The sequence below is a fragment of the Leptopilina boulardi genome, unplaced genomic scaffold (genome assembly GCF_019393585.1).
Source record: "Leptopilina boulardi isolate dan_hultmark-lab unplaced genomic scaffold, ZJU_Lbou_2.1 LbouV2_55, whole genome shotgun sequence".
In the NCBI taxonomy this organism is placed as follows: Eukaryota; Metazoa; Arthropoda; class Insecta; order Hymenoptera; family Figitidae; genus Leptopilina; species Leptopilina boulardi.
Window position 1 is genome coordinate 1012609 of NW_026138000.1, and position 15132 is coordinate 1027740.

Genomic DNA, 15132 nt, shown 5'->3' on the forward strand with positions numbered 1-15132 from the left:
TCTCCTTCTCCTTCACCTCAGGGAGAGGGAGAAGGATCTCCTTTTCCTTCTCCTTAGGAAGAGGGATTTCCATCTCTTTCTCCTTTGGGAGAAGGATCTCCTTTTCCTTCTCCTTAAGGAGAGGTATAAGGATTTCCCTTTCCTTCTCCTTAGGAAGAGGGAGAAGGATCTCCTTCTCCTTCTCCTCAGGGAGAGGGAGAAGGATCTCCTTTTCCTTCTCCTTAGGATGAGGGATTTCCATCTCTTTCTCCTTCGGGAGAAGGATCTCCTTTTCCTTCTCCTTAAGGAGAGGTATAAGGATTTCCCTTTCCTTCTCCTTAGGGAGAGGGAGAAGGATCTCCTTTTCCTTCTCCTTAGGAAGAGGGATTTCCATCTCTTTCTCCTTCGGGAGAAGGATCTCCTTTTCCTTCTCCTTAAGGAGAGGTATAAGGATTTCCCTTTCCTTCTCCTTAGGAAGAGGGAGAAGGATCTCCTTCTCCTTCTCCTCAGGGAGAGGGAGAAGGATCTCCTTTTCCTTCTCCTTAGGATGAGGGATTTCCATCTCTTTCTCCTTCGGGAGAAGGATCTCCTTTTCCTTCTCCTTAAGGAGAGGGATAAGGATTTCCCTTTCCTTCTCCTTAGGGAGAGGGAGAAGGATCTCCTTCTCCTTCACCTCAGGGAGAGGGAGAAGGATCTCCTTTTCCTTCTCCTTAGGAAGAGGGATTTCCATCTCTTTCTCCTTCGGGAGAAGGATCTCCTTTTCCTTCTCCTTAAGGAGAGGTATAAGGATTTCCCTTTCCTTCTCCTTAGGAAGAGGGAGAAGGATCTCCTTCTCCTTCACCTCAGGGAGAGGGAGAAGGATCTCCTTTTCCTTCTCCTTAGGATGAGGGATTTCCATCTCTTTCTCCTTCGGGAGAAGGATCTCCTTCTCCTTAAGGAGAGGGATAAGGATTTCCCTTTCCTTCTCCTTAGGGAGAGGGAGAAGGATCTCCTTCACCTCAGGGAGAGGGAGAAGGATCTCCTTTTCCTTCTCCTTAGAAAGAGGGATTTCCATCTCTTTCTCCTTCGGGAGAAGGATCTCCTTTTCGTTGGGGAGAAAGGTCTCCTTTTCTTTAGGGAAAGGGATCTCCTTCGGGAGATAGTTCGCCGTTTCCTTCTCCTTAGGGAGAGGGATTCCTCTTCCTAAGGAGAAGAAAAAGGAGATCCTTCTCTCGAAAAAGAAGGAGATCCCTCTCCCTAAGGAGAAGAAAAAGGAGATCCTTCTCCTGAAGGAAATAAAGATCCCTTTCCCTAAGGAGATGGAAACGGCGAACGGTCTGCCGAAGGAGAAGAAGAGGGAGCTCCTTTACCCGAAGGAGAGGTTAAAGGACCCTTTTTCTCCTCCTTAAGTAAAGAAAAAACACCACCCTTCTTACTTTTGAGAAAAAAAAATTTCTTAATCAAATATTAATTAATAATTAAATTTTTAGTTTCACCCTTTTAAAATTCCGGAAAAATTCTAACGAAAAAAAGAATGAATTTTTTTTTACTGAATGATAAATCCTCACCTCATGAACAATTTCTTTGACCATTTCGGTGAAGGAGGACGACTTGAGGCACGTTTCGGTGGTTGTTGTGGTTGTATTTGTGGTGATGGCGATGATGGTGGTTGGTTGGATGCGTGTCGATGGTGGTGGAACATCAGATGTTAATTCCTGATAGCATGACTCGCCGGAACCCCTACGGCTACCGGCGATACACATTGCTCTCCTAAATAGTCCCGCTACAACGGAACATAAACCGCATTGCATGCTGGTCGCACTTCCACGACTTGACAATGAGCCTCCATTCGGCCTTCGACGGGGCCGAGTCCCACGGGAAACCTTATCACGTGTCTTCGACGCCAGTTTTGCGTCTCTTGCAATTCTATAGCCTCTTTTTCTTTTTACTTCGTTGCTTTCCAACTTCCACTTCCTTTGATGATAAATGTTTTTTTGAAGAAAAAAAATACTTCTTTTTTATCTTATCTCCTTTTCCCTAGGGTAAAGGAAATTCTTCTCCTTCTCCTTGGGGAGAGGAAATTTCGTCTTCTTCTTTTTAGGGAAAGGGATCTCCTTCTCCCGAAGGAGAGGGAGATCCATTTGGCCTAAAGAGAGAGATCTCCTTCTCCCGAAGGAGAGGGAGACACTTTTTCCTAAGGAGAGGGATCTCCTTTTCCTTAGGGAGAGGAATTTCCTTCTGCCTCTCCTTCGGGAGAAGGAGATCCCTTTCCCTAAGGAGAAGGAGACGGAATTTTCTTAGGAAGAGGAAATTCCATTTCCTTCTCCCTCTCCTTCGAGAGAAGGAGATCCCTTTTCCTAAGGAGAAGGAGACGAAATTTCCTCACCGACTCTTTTTCCTGAGGGAAAGGGATCTCCTTCTCCCGAAGGAGAGGGAGAAGGAAATAGAATTTCCTCTTCCTAGGAAAATTCCGTTTCCTTATCCTTAGGGAAAGGGATCTCCTTCTCCCGAAGGAGAGGGAGACACTTTTTCCTAAGGAGAGGGATCTCCTTTTTCTTAGGGAGAGAAATTTCCATCTCCTTCTCCTCCTCCTGAGGGAAAAGGATCTCCTTCTTCTAAGGGAGAGGGAATTTCTTCTCCTTAGGGAGAGAAATTTCCATCTCCTCTTCCCTCTCCTTCGAGAGGAGATCCCATTTCCTAATGAGAAGGAGACGGAATTTCCTCACCGTCTCCTTCTCCTTAGGGAAAGGGATATCCCGAAGGAGAGGGAGAAGGAAATGGAATTTCCTCTTCCTAAGAAAATTCCGTCTCCTTCTCCTTAGGGAAAGGGATCTCCTTCTCCCGAAGGAGAGGGAGAAGGAAATGGAATTTCCTCTTCCTAAGAAAATTCCGTCTCTTTCTCCTTAGGGAAAGGGATCTCCTTCTCCCGAAGGAGAGGGAGAAGGAAATGTAATTTCCTCTTCCTAAGAAGAAAGAGACGGATTTTCCTCTCTTATAGGAGAAGGAGATGAAAATTCATCTCCCTAAGGTGAAGGAGATCCCTCTCCTTAGGGGAAAAGAAGCTCCCTCTCCCTAGGGAGAAGGAGATAAGGAGAAAAAAATATCTTTTCCTTGGGGACAGGGATCTCCTTTACCCAAAGGAAAGGGATCTCCTTCTCCTTAGGGAGAGGGAGCTCATTTTCCCGAAGGAAAGGGATCTTCCTCTCCCCAAGGAGAAGAAAACACTCAAGTCACAAAAAGTTTATGATTCCTTATGATTGAAACATATATGTCAAGGACAACAATAAATAAGCATTGCTTTTCAAAGGTTCTTTAAAATCGACGTATATAATTATTAGGACCTAACTAAAGGAAACTTTTCAAGGATTTTTCGAATCTTTCACCCCTGCCTTACGATAACAATTTCGAAAAAGATGAGATTTGATTAAAGTTTTCTTATCAAAAAAAGGAGAAAATCGATGAATTACTTTTCAAGAAAATCCTTCGAAGGGATATTTCTCCCCTTAAGAACGGAAATAAGGGGGTATAATCTTGAAGGCAAAAAGAAAAAAAAAAGGGGGAACACATAATCACCGATAATAATGATAAATTTCACATTAATCAGAGTGTTTTTAGAGAGACTTCCCTAACCTGGACAAGAAATACTAACGGGTTCATCGTCCCTTGGACATTTATATATATATAGTGGGCAATGGATCTTCTTTTTCTCATGGACCATAAACTTTAAGTGACTCTTGTCATTTTTTCTATTTTGGACTACCAAATTTTAACTCACCACTTTTTTCCAATTTTTGCCTCTTGTACCACTTTCTTTTTATTCACCTCCTTCTCCTCTTCCTCCTTTACCTCTTGCTTTATTATCGTCGTCTTGACTTTCGCAATTTTTCTCTTTTTTTTCTATTTTATTTTTTCTTCTCTATTTCCTCTGTCTTCTTTTTTTTTATTTTTTCTTCCTTTTTATTTCCTTTCTTTCCTTTTTATTTCCTTTCTTCTTTTTTTTATTTTCTTTCCTCCTTTCTTTCTTTCTTTCTTCTTTTTTCTTTCAAACTCCTTTCTATTTTTTGCTTCTATCACAAAAAAATTATATCAGACACTGTAAAAAATTTCCATTCCAACACTTGTCACATAATTTTTTTTTTTTTTTTTTTGCATTATATAATTGATGTCACTTTTAGAGTTTTTGCACATTTACTTATAGACACAACAATAAATCCAGCCCGCACCAAAAACTATATCAATCAAGTTATGCATCGACGCCTACCTTGACAATCACTGCCAAAATATCTCTGCAAAACAAACATTTCCTTCAGGGACGTGTCTAACAAAGAAAAAAAAAAAAAAAAAAGAAAAAAAAATTCTGTCTCTCTCTTTTTGTAATTGTCATTTTTGAAACGTTTGCCAAAAAAAAAAAAAACCGCAAATTAAAATACTTCCTCTATATGAGGGAGCAAAACAAAACTAAAATTCACTATTTTTTTTTTTTTGATTTTGAATTGAGAATAATTTTTCTAATCAATTATAGTAATAATAATAATAATAACAAAAATAACAAAAATAATAATATGTAATAATAATAAAAATAATAATAATAATAACTAAAATAATAATATGTAATAATAATAAAAATAATAATAATAATAATAATAATAATAATAATAACAAAAATAATAATAATAATAATAACAAAAATAACAAAAATAATAATATGTAATAATAATAAAAATAATAATAATAATAAAATAATAATAATAATAATAATAATAATAATAATAATAATAATAATAATAATAGAAATAATATTAAAAAAATAATAATTCGATGTGCCGATAATTATGATGAGAAAAAGAAGAAGAAGAAGAAGAAGAAGAAGAAGAAGAAGACGTGACTGGAATAATAATAGATTATTATTGATGATTAAATTGCGCATTGAAACAATTGATTTTTGTAAACAAACAAAAAAAAATTTTACAAAGTAGACGATTTGTAAAATTGAAAAAAAAAAAATTTTCTGATAAAAATTTTCCGTCCTTGGACTTGTAGAAAATAAATTTGAAAAAAAAAATATATATATATATATATGTTGTCCTGATTATAATAAATCTATTCAAAAGTTTATAGCTTGTTTTCAATATATATATATATATATATATATATATATAACTATATAAAGACTTCTTCTCTCTTGTTCGCGGGACCAATTACTGAAGACTTACTGCATCAGCAATATGCAAGTGGAGATGCAATTTGAATCCATACATTCAACAATGTACTTAATGCGACCTAATTTGTACCCATTGTTCCATGTTTCTGTCCATTGCCGATTCAGTTTCGTATACATATATATATATACTATATACATGGGTCATTCCATGTAAAATTTTTATTAAAAAAAAAAAAATTTTTTCTCGAAATGAGGGTGTCTAATAACTTTTCCCTGACCGTTAGACAACTTGGAAATTTTTACGAAAAATAAGAAAACACTTCCTTTCTTTTCCGAAATTTTTATGGAAAATAAGAAAATAATAATTTTTTTTCCGAAATTTTTATGGAAAATAAGAAAATAATTTTTTTTCCGAAATTTTTATGGAAAATAAGAAAATAATAATTTTTTTTCCGAAATTTTTATGAAAAATAAGAAAATAATAATTTTTTTTTTTATTTCTTTATTTTTGATAACAATTTTTTTTTTATTATTCAATGAAAATTTCTCGAAAAAAAATATTCTAGTCAAAAAAAATAATTTTTTCAATAAAAATTTTATATGGATTGCCCCATATATATGGGGTAAAATTTCTCAAGTGATCCAAATATAGCAAAAAAAAAAAAAAAAAATGTGAATTTTTTTTTTTGAAAAATCTTTTCTATTTGTATAAAAAGAAATTTAACCTTTGTACTTTTGAAAGGTTTTTTTTTTCTAATTTTTCAAATTTCCTAAACATTTTTAAAAAAAAAATCAAAGTTTACTCCCTTTTTGGAATTTTTTAAACTTCTTGAAATTTGGAATTTTTTTAAAATACTTCCGTTTTATATTTAATGATAGTAATAATAATAATAATAATAATAATAATAATAATAATAAAAATAATTATTATTATTTTTATTATTATTATTTTTTTATGGAAAATAAGAAAATAATAATTTTGTATTATTAATAATAATAATAATTATTATTTTTATTATTATTATTATTATTATTATTATTATTATTATTATTATTACAAATTATTAAAATTAAATTAAAAATTATTAAAATTTTTATTTTTTTTATTATTAATAATAATAAAAATAATAATAATTATTATTATTTTTATTATTATTATTGTTACTATTATTAAATATAAAACGGAGGTATGTTAAAAAAATTATTATTTATAATTATTATTATAATTATTATAATTTATATATTATTATATTTATTATTAATTTATTATTATTATTATTATTATTATTATTATTATTATTATTATAAATATCACCATTGTTATTATCATTATTATTTTCTATTATGACTATTGTCTTAGAGAAACTCCAACAATGAACAGAACTTCTGGATTTGAATTAAACAAAATGAACACATTTAGAGCAAGAATTAGAAAATTAGAGACTGCATAATTTTACAGCGCGCCCTTGGAAGTTCATTAAAGTAAGATTTTCGAGAAAATGAACAACAATAGGAATATTATCCAAAATGGATAACAAAAAAAAAAAAAAAAAAAAATGACAAATGATTCTTAAGGGATTATAATAAATGGTCCAAAAAAAAAAAAAATCTAGTAAAGTTCTACCTAAATAACAAATGGTCAAGAATTCATCATCAAAATAAAAAAATAAAAAAAAGAGAAAAAACTGTTATCACAATTCAAATTCAATTGTCAGCAGAAAAAACAAAAGGCAATTCGCAAAAAAAAAAAAAAAAAAAAAAAAAAAAAAATGAAATAAAAGAAAAGAAAAAAAAGAAATCGAGCGTGAAACAATTGTTAGGTCCAACATTGTAGACGAAGGAATTTCTAAAGAATCCAATATCTTCCTATTGCTACTCAAGGAATCAACGTCTCTGAAAGAGAAGCATGAGTAGCTTTCTGAGAGGGGGAAGAAGAAGAAGAAGAAGAAGAAGGTTTTTTATCACACTTTCTTTGGCGAAGCATCACACATACATATATATATATATAAATCCATCAATCCTGAAAGGCTGCGCACAGGAGCTTGAGGTGTTAAGAGAGAAAGAAAAAAAAAAAGAAACATAAAGAATACCTTAAGGAATCATTCGATTTTACCCTTCTTGTTTTGTATATTATATTCTTTTTTCAATATCCAAAATTCCATTTTACCGAATTTCAACATTATCCTAATTTTTATTTGTCCCAATTTCATATTTGTTCGAATTTCAAAATTTGTCAGAATTTTTAATTTTCCAAATTTTTGTTTGTCCGAATTTTTATTTTTCCGAATTTCTGTTTGTCCGAATTTTTATTCGACCCAATTTCAATTTTGTCCGAATTTTAAATTTACCCGAATTTTTATTTGTCCCAATTTCATATTTGTCCGAATTTCAATATTGTCAAAATTTATATTTTTCCGAATTTCTGTTTATCCGAATTTTTATTTTTCCGAATTTCTGTTTGTCCGAATTTTTATTTTTCCGAATTTCTGTTTGTCCGAATTTTTATTCGTCCCAATTTCAATTTTGTCCGAATTTTAAATTTACCCGAATTTTTATTTGTCCCAATTTCATATTTGTCCGAATTTCAAATTTGTCAAAATTTATATTTTTACGAATTTCTGTTTATCCGAATTTTTATTTTTCCGAATTTCTGTTTGTCCGAATTTTTATTTTTCCGAATTTTTATTCATCCCAATTTCAAATTTGTCCGAATTTTAAATTTATCCGAATTTCAAATTTGTCCAAATTTTTATTTTTCCGAATTTCTGTTTGTCCGAATTTTTATTTTTACGAATTTCTGTTTATCCGAATTTTAATTTTTCCGAATTTCTGTTTGTCCGAATTGTTATTTTTCCGAATTTCTGTTTGTCCGAATTTTTATTCATCCCAATTTCAAATTTGTCCAAATTTTAAATTTATCCGAATTTGAAATTTGTCCAAATTTTTATTTTTCCGAATTTCTGTTTATCCGAATTTTTATTTTTCCTAATTTCTGTTTGTCCGAATTTTTATTCGTCCCAATTTCAAATTTATCCGAATTTTTTTATTTGTCCCAATTTCATATTTGTCCGAATTTCAAATTTGTCCGAATTTTAAATTTATCCGAATTTTTATTTGTCCGAATTTCAAATTTGTCCAAATTTCTGTTTATCCGAATTTTTATTTTTCCGAATTTCTGTTTGTCCTAATTTTTATTCGTCCCAATTTCAAATTTATCCGAATTTTTATTTGTCCCAATTTCATATTTGTCCGAATTTCAAATTTGTCAGAATTTTTATTTTTCCTAATTTCTGTTTGTCCGAATTTTAAATTTATCCGACTTTTTATTTGTCCCAATTTCAAATTTGGCCGAATTTTAAATTTATCCAAATTTTTATTTGTCCCAATTTCAAATTTTTTCCGAATTTTAAAATTATCCGAATTTTTATTTGTCCCAATTTCAGATGTGTCCGAATTTGAAATTTATCCGAATTTTTATTTGTCCCAATTTTAATTTTTCTCCGAATTTCAAATATTTACAAATTTTTAATAGTGCGCATTTTAAAAAACGTCAAATTTTCATATGTCCGAAATTACAATGTCCGAATTGGGACAAATTTCAAAATTTGATGAATTGAATGTCGTATGTAAAGAAGTACAAGTCACAAATGGACCAAAAAGTGTTTTGAATGTTTAGGAAAAAAAATTTTTTTCTTAACTATATATATACACGAAGGTCATGATAATGAATCAAAAAAAAAAAAAAAAATTTCTATAAGTATCTTTTAATATGTCAAACGTTAAGTATGTGGCAAGGGAGAAATTTAACCTAATTCATCAAAAAGTACACACACATGGTAATATGTCAAATGTTCAATATTTGCCAAAAGAACCCACACAACTCTCTGTGATGCATCAAAAGCCATATATATATAGTTGATGTGAGAGGGAAATTTTGATGCTTCTGAAGGAAATTTATGGACACTAAAAGTGTATATATATATAGTGGTATAAGATAATAATTGTCACTTATTGGAGAAAATCTATACTGGTAATTTGGTGTTGGAACGGAAGAAATTTTGAAATAGATGATAACAGAATTTTAGAAGAAATAATTTTAGAATTTTTAGCAGATGAAGAATAAAATTTAGAAGAAATAGCATTAGATTTTGGAGCATTTAAACATCAGAATTTAGAAGAAATATAGCATCAGATTTTGAACCAAATAAAAATAAGAATTATAGAATTAACAGCATCAGAATTTATATAGCATATGAACAACAGAATTTAGAAGAAATAGCATCAGATTTTGGAGCAATTAAACATTAAAATTTTAAAAAAATATAGCATCCAATTTTGGTAGAAATAAAAATCAGAATTTATCAGAAGTAGCATCAGATTTTGGTACAGATAAACAATAGAATTTAGAATAAATAGCATCAGAATTTGGTACGGATGATAATCAGATTTTAGATGTAGATTTTAGATAACAGCAGAATTTAGAAGAAATATGGCATCAGATTTTGAACTAAATAAAAATAAGAATTTTAGAATTAACAGCATCAGAATTTATAGCATATATAAACAACAGAATTTAGAAGAAATAGCATCAGATTTTGAACCAAATAAAAATAAGAATTTAAGAAATTAACAGCATCAGAATTTATAGCATAAAAACAACAGAATTTAGAAGAAATAGCATCAGATTTTGAACCAAATAAAAATAAGAATTATAGAAGTAACAGCATCAGAATTTATAGCATATAAACAACAGAATTTAGAAGAAATAGCATCAGATTTTGGAGCAATTAAACATTAAAATTTAAAAGAAATATAGCATCCAATTTTGGTACAAATAAAAATCAGAATTTATCAGAAGTAGCAGCAGATTTTGGTATAGATAAAAAACAGAATTTAGAATAAATAACATTAGAATTTGGTACGGATGATAATCAGATTTTAGATGTAGATTTTAGATAACAGCAGAATTTAGAAGAAATATAGCATCAGATTTTGAACCAAATAAAAATTAGAATTTAGTACTAACAGCATCAGAAATTAAAACAGACGGTAATCAGAATTTAGAACAAATAACAACAGTATTTCGAACAAATATATCATCACTATAATTAGAAGGAAACTACATCAAAATTTGTAACCACTAACGATCTAAATTTATATATACAACAAATAATATATCGTCCGTTACAAAAGTCATCTATCATTAATAACCTAATCTATATTATCATCACAATTCATCAAAATTAAGTGAAACCTAAACTTGAAAAGAAAAACTAATTTACAAAAAAACAAAAATTAATTAAACTAATTTATAGTAATTGATTCCTATAAGAAACTATTATTTCTTTATGAGTATATCAATTTAATTATTATTTATAAATATCAATTTAAAATATTTATAAATATCAAAAAAAAAAACCACATCTTCTCGAGAACCAAAATCATCTCCGCTATATATATACTAAAACCAAAATCCCTATACTACTAAATTTTATCTAGATCGTAAAACCAAAGACCAAAATCTCTCAAGACACATCATTCGAAGTATTTAATTAAATCCGAACCGAGAAAAAAAAATTACTTTTCGAAATATTTTTGAAACAAATGAAATCTGTGGAAAAATTTAACAAAAATCAAAATCATAGTAAAAATATATGAAGAACTGGAATTTTTTCTTTTTGATTGAAAACAGAATAGCGACTGCTTCAAAAAACTCATACTTATTATTTGGAATGAAAATCAATTAATGTTATAGGAAAAAAAAATAGTGACAATAAAAATCAATTAAACCTAAACCACAAAAGAGATAGAATATATAGCTTCTGCAAGGGAATTAAGTTTTGTTAAACATCAATTTTTGCTAAAACAAAAATTTTCAGTAAAACTATGAAAATCAATCAAATTTAGTAAAACTGGCATAATTTCTTTAACGGAAATTAAATCTGTAACGAAAACTAAAAGTCGTTCTTTTAGTTATACCCAAAAAAACGAAAAATCTATTTTAAAAATCACCCAAAATCATTCGTAACGAAAATTACTAAATCCTTATAGTAAATTCTAATACAAATACTGATAGTAAATACTAATCCTAACACTAAACCCTAATAGTATATAAATCCTAATAGTATAAATCCTAATAGTATAAATCCTAATAGTATAAATCCTAATAGTATAAATTTTAATGCGAATCAGTAAATCCGAATTGTACAAATTTTAATCCGAATCATTAAATTCTCTAATCCGAAAAAACCGCACTTTCTGCAAAACCAAAAAACATCCTTCTAAATATTAATCAGTAACCAAATATCCTCAGAATTTGCCTCACAAATATCAAAAAATATTTTGATAAAATCACTCAAAAAGAAACCAAAAATGTATCACAAAAAACCATTCGTTTCAAAAATCCGCAACTAAAATTTTAAAACTTATTTTTTAACACATAAACTGTATCCGGCTGTAGGTAAAATCCACCAAAATCACTTTATCAACACAAATCCAAAAAAAACTTTTAACAATTATGTATATTCCAGAATTGGCAAACGTCACCAAAAAAAACAACTAAAATCAAGAGACAGAAAAATCATCTTCTAATCCACAATTTTTCTTGTACCCACTTTTGTCAAAAACAAATTCGTTGTTATTTCCCTTCATTATTGTGCGAAACATCATTTTTTATTTTTTTCTTATTGTTGTTGTACACCGGGCCTCCGAGGCCCGGTGCCCTGCGAAAATTCTTTTTGAAATACAATTGTGTCACACTTTTATTTATTTTTTTTCCCCTATTTTGCTTCAATATTAATTAATAATTTTCAGAGAAGAAAATTTTTCCACAAAATACACAAGTTGAAATTTTTTTTTTTTTGCAACTGTAAATCCCTTTTTTTGTGCGTTTTTTTCGAGTGGGAAAAATTTTATTTTATTTATTTTATTTATTTTTTTTTGAGTGCGCTGTTGACCAGCGACGACACTCGCCGACCGGCAGCTGTGCACGCACTGAACTGATATTGCTGCTGCTGGTCTGGTGCCACACACGAATCGAGACGTTGAGCCACCACCACCACCAACACCACCTCCTCTACCTACCATCATCATCAAGCTCGGTCGACGCTCGCGGGTCCTTTTACCTCGGCACGACTCGGTTACACCCGCGCTCGCGATACCTCGTCAGACTACGAGAAAAAAAGGGTGTCTCATAAAGAAGAAAAATTCATTCAAAATAAAAAAATTATTCAATCTTACGCATTATACGTAATACTACGTAATTTATGTAAAAAATATACTTTCCGATAACTTACGTATTTTACGTAATACTACGTAATATTACCTAAAACTTCGTAATATTACGTAAAACATCGTAATAATACGTAAAACAACGTAATACTACGTAATACTACGAGAAAAAGGGGTGACTAAAAACAAAAAGAAAAATTTACTCAAAAAAAATTAACCAATCTTACCAATTCGTAATACTACGCATTTTACGAAAATTTACATATTATACGAATTATTACGTATTTTACGCAAATTTACGTATTATACGTAATTCTATAGTTTCTGATAATTTATATATTTTACCTAAATCCACGTTTTAATCCAATTTATGTACTACAATACTACATTTCTTACGTAAATTTACGCATTACACGTAATACTACGTATTGTACGTATTACTCGTAAAACTATGCAATAATACGTAAATCTAAGAAATACTACGAAACACTACGTAATTCTACGTAACACTACGCAATTCTACGTAATACTACGTAATTCTACGTAACACCACGTAATTCTACGTAACAATATGCAATTCTACGTAGCACCACGTAATTCTACGTAACAATATGTAATTCTACGTAACAAAATATAATTCTACGTAACAATATGTAATTCTACGTAACACTACGTAATTCTATAGAACACTACGTAATTCTATAGAACACTACGTAATTCTATAGAACACTACGTAATGCTACTTAATACTACGTAATTTTACGTAACACTACGTAATGCTATATAACACTATGTTTTATACGAGAAAAGGGTTGTCTCAAAAAATAATAATAAAAAATCATTCAAAATAAAAAATTATGCAATCTTACGAGTTTATACATAATACTACGCGTTTTACGAAAATTTACATATTATACGCAGTACTACGTATTTTACGCAAATTTACGCATTATACGTAATACAACGTATTTTACGTATTATTTGTCATTTTCTACTTTCCAATAACTTATGTATTTTACGTAACGCTACGTAATACTACGTAACACTACGCAATACAACTTTCGATGACGAGAAAAAGGGGTGTCTCAAACAAAAAAAATTCATTCAGATTCAAAAATTTATATAGACTTCTCTAAAAAAAAAGAAAAAAAAATTTTATATCTTTATCTTAAAAAAAAAATTGTTTGAGGAAATTAACATTATAATCCTGAAAATAACCCCTCTAAGGGTTAATATTGCCACATTAGTCAAAATTCAAGTCACGCCCAACACATTCATTTCTAAAACCCTAATCATAATTCAGTTTAGGTACCTGCCAGTCGACCTACGTCAATGGGCGAATTAGATATGTATATGTTTACTACCGTGGATTAAATAGAGAAAATTATCTACACTAACGCAATTACCATCATTTATGGCTTTTTACATGGTTCAACGTGTTTTAAATAAATGTTGAAAAAAATAACATTTTTAAACTAAATAAATTAACAAATGTAATTTACGTATTAAGCAAAATTTTACGTATATCAATATATTTTACGCTAATTTACGTATTATACGTGATACTTACATATTATACGCAAATTTACGTAATATACGTGATTATTACGTATTTTACGCATTATTACGTATTAAACGTAATAATATGTATTTAATGTATCATACGTAATTCTATACTTTACGATTATTTACATATTATACGTAATATTATGTACGAAAATTACTCAATTTACAAAATACTACGTATTTTACGAAAGTATACATAATTCTATAGTTTACGATAATTTACGTATTATAAGCGAGACTTACGAATTATACGCAAAGTTACGTAATATACGTGAGTATTACGTATTTTACGCATTATTACGTATTAAACGTAGTAACATGTATTTAATGTATTATACGTAATTCTATACTTTACGATTATTTACGTATTATACGTAATACTACGTACTGTACGAAAATTACGCAGTTTACGCAAAATTACATAATACTACGAATTTTACGAAAGTATACATAATTCTATAGTTTACGATAATTTACGTATTATACGTAATACTACGGTTCTTATGCATTTTTACGCATTACACGTGATACTGTGAATTTTACGCAAATAACTGTATTTTATGAATAATTACGTATTTTACAAAATTATACGAAATTCTCTTTTTTTCGAAATTTTTCATATTTTTTACGTAATACTACGTACTTTATGCAACTTTACATATTTTACGTGATACTATGTATATTTAGAAAATGAATGGAATTGAAACATTTTATGTGGGGTTTTTTTTTGAGGTCGCTAATTACTAATCGAATGATTAATTTTTTTTTAAATACAAAATGGCTGATCCAATATGGCGGAAGAATGGGGTAAAAATTAATCAAATACTTGCGCAGTACCATGGGGAAACGTGTACTGCTGGGCAGTAGTTTTTTCATTTTGTATACAGTTGCGCAGTAGTATTTTCCACATTGTACAAATGCGCAAAACTATTATTATCTATATAATATTCTTATCTTTAATTTTAAAAAATACTAAAAAATGTTTAATAAGAAAAAAAAAGAAAATTTTATTATTTTCCAAAAAATTTAATTCCCACCTTGAAAAATAGAATAAATGCATAATTCTCACACTATGTGATATATATATATATATGTGTCGGTGACGCGTAAGCATTGCATCTCGGTTAAAAGCTCATACATGGAATCTGCAGCCGAATGGTCACGAGATCCTATTTATATACATATATATGTATATGTATATATATATATATATATAT

The 15132-nt window shown here is 29.6% G+C and overlaps 1 protein-coding gene across 4 annotated transcripts in view; it reads right to left on the minus strand.

Moving 5' to 3' along the window:
- Window positions 1–15132, minus strand: part of LOC127290025 (uncharacterized) — a 124928-nt gene that overhangs the window by 40275 nt on the left and 69521 nt on the right. The window contains exons 1-3 of one of the 4 annotated variants that reach the window (XM_051318386.1): window positions 11734–12147; window positions 3734–4244; window positions 1527–1932 (exon numbers count right to left, since the gene is read on the minus strand). The exons of 2 other annotated variants lie outside the window; for them this stretch is intronic. In XM_051318386.1, the coding sequence (XP_051174343.1) occupies window positions 1527–1769 (243 nt within the window). In that variant the 5' untranslated portion in view covers window positions 1770–1932; window positions 3734–4244; window positions 11734–12147. Of the gene's footprint in view, window positions 1–1526; window positions 1933–3733; window positions 4277–11733; window positions 12148–15132 lie in introns of those variants that run through there. One more of the 4 variants, XM_051318387.1, reaches the window with a different exon arrangement.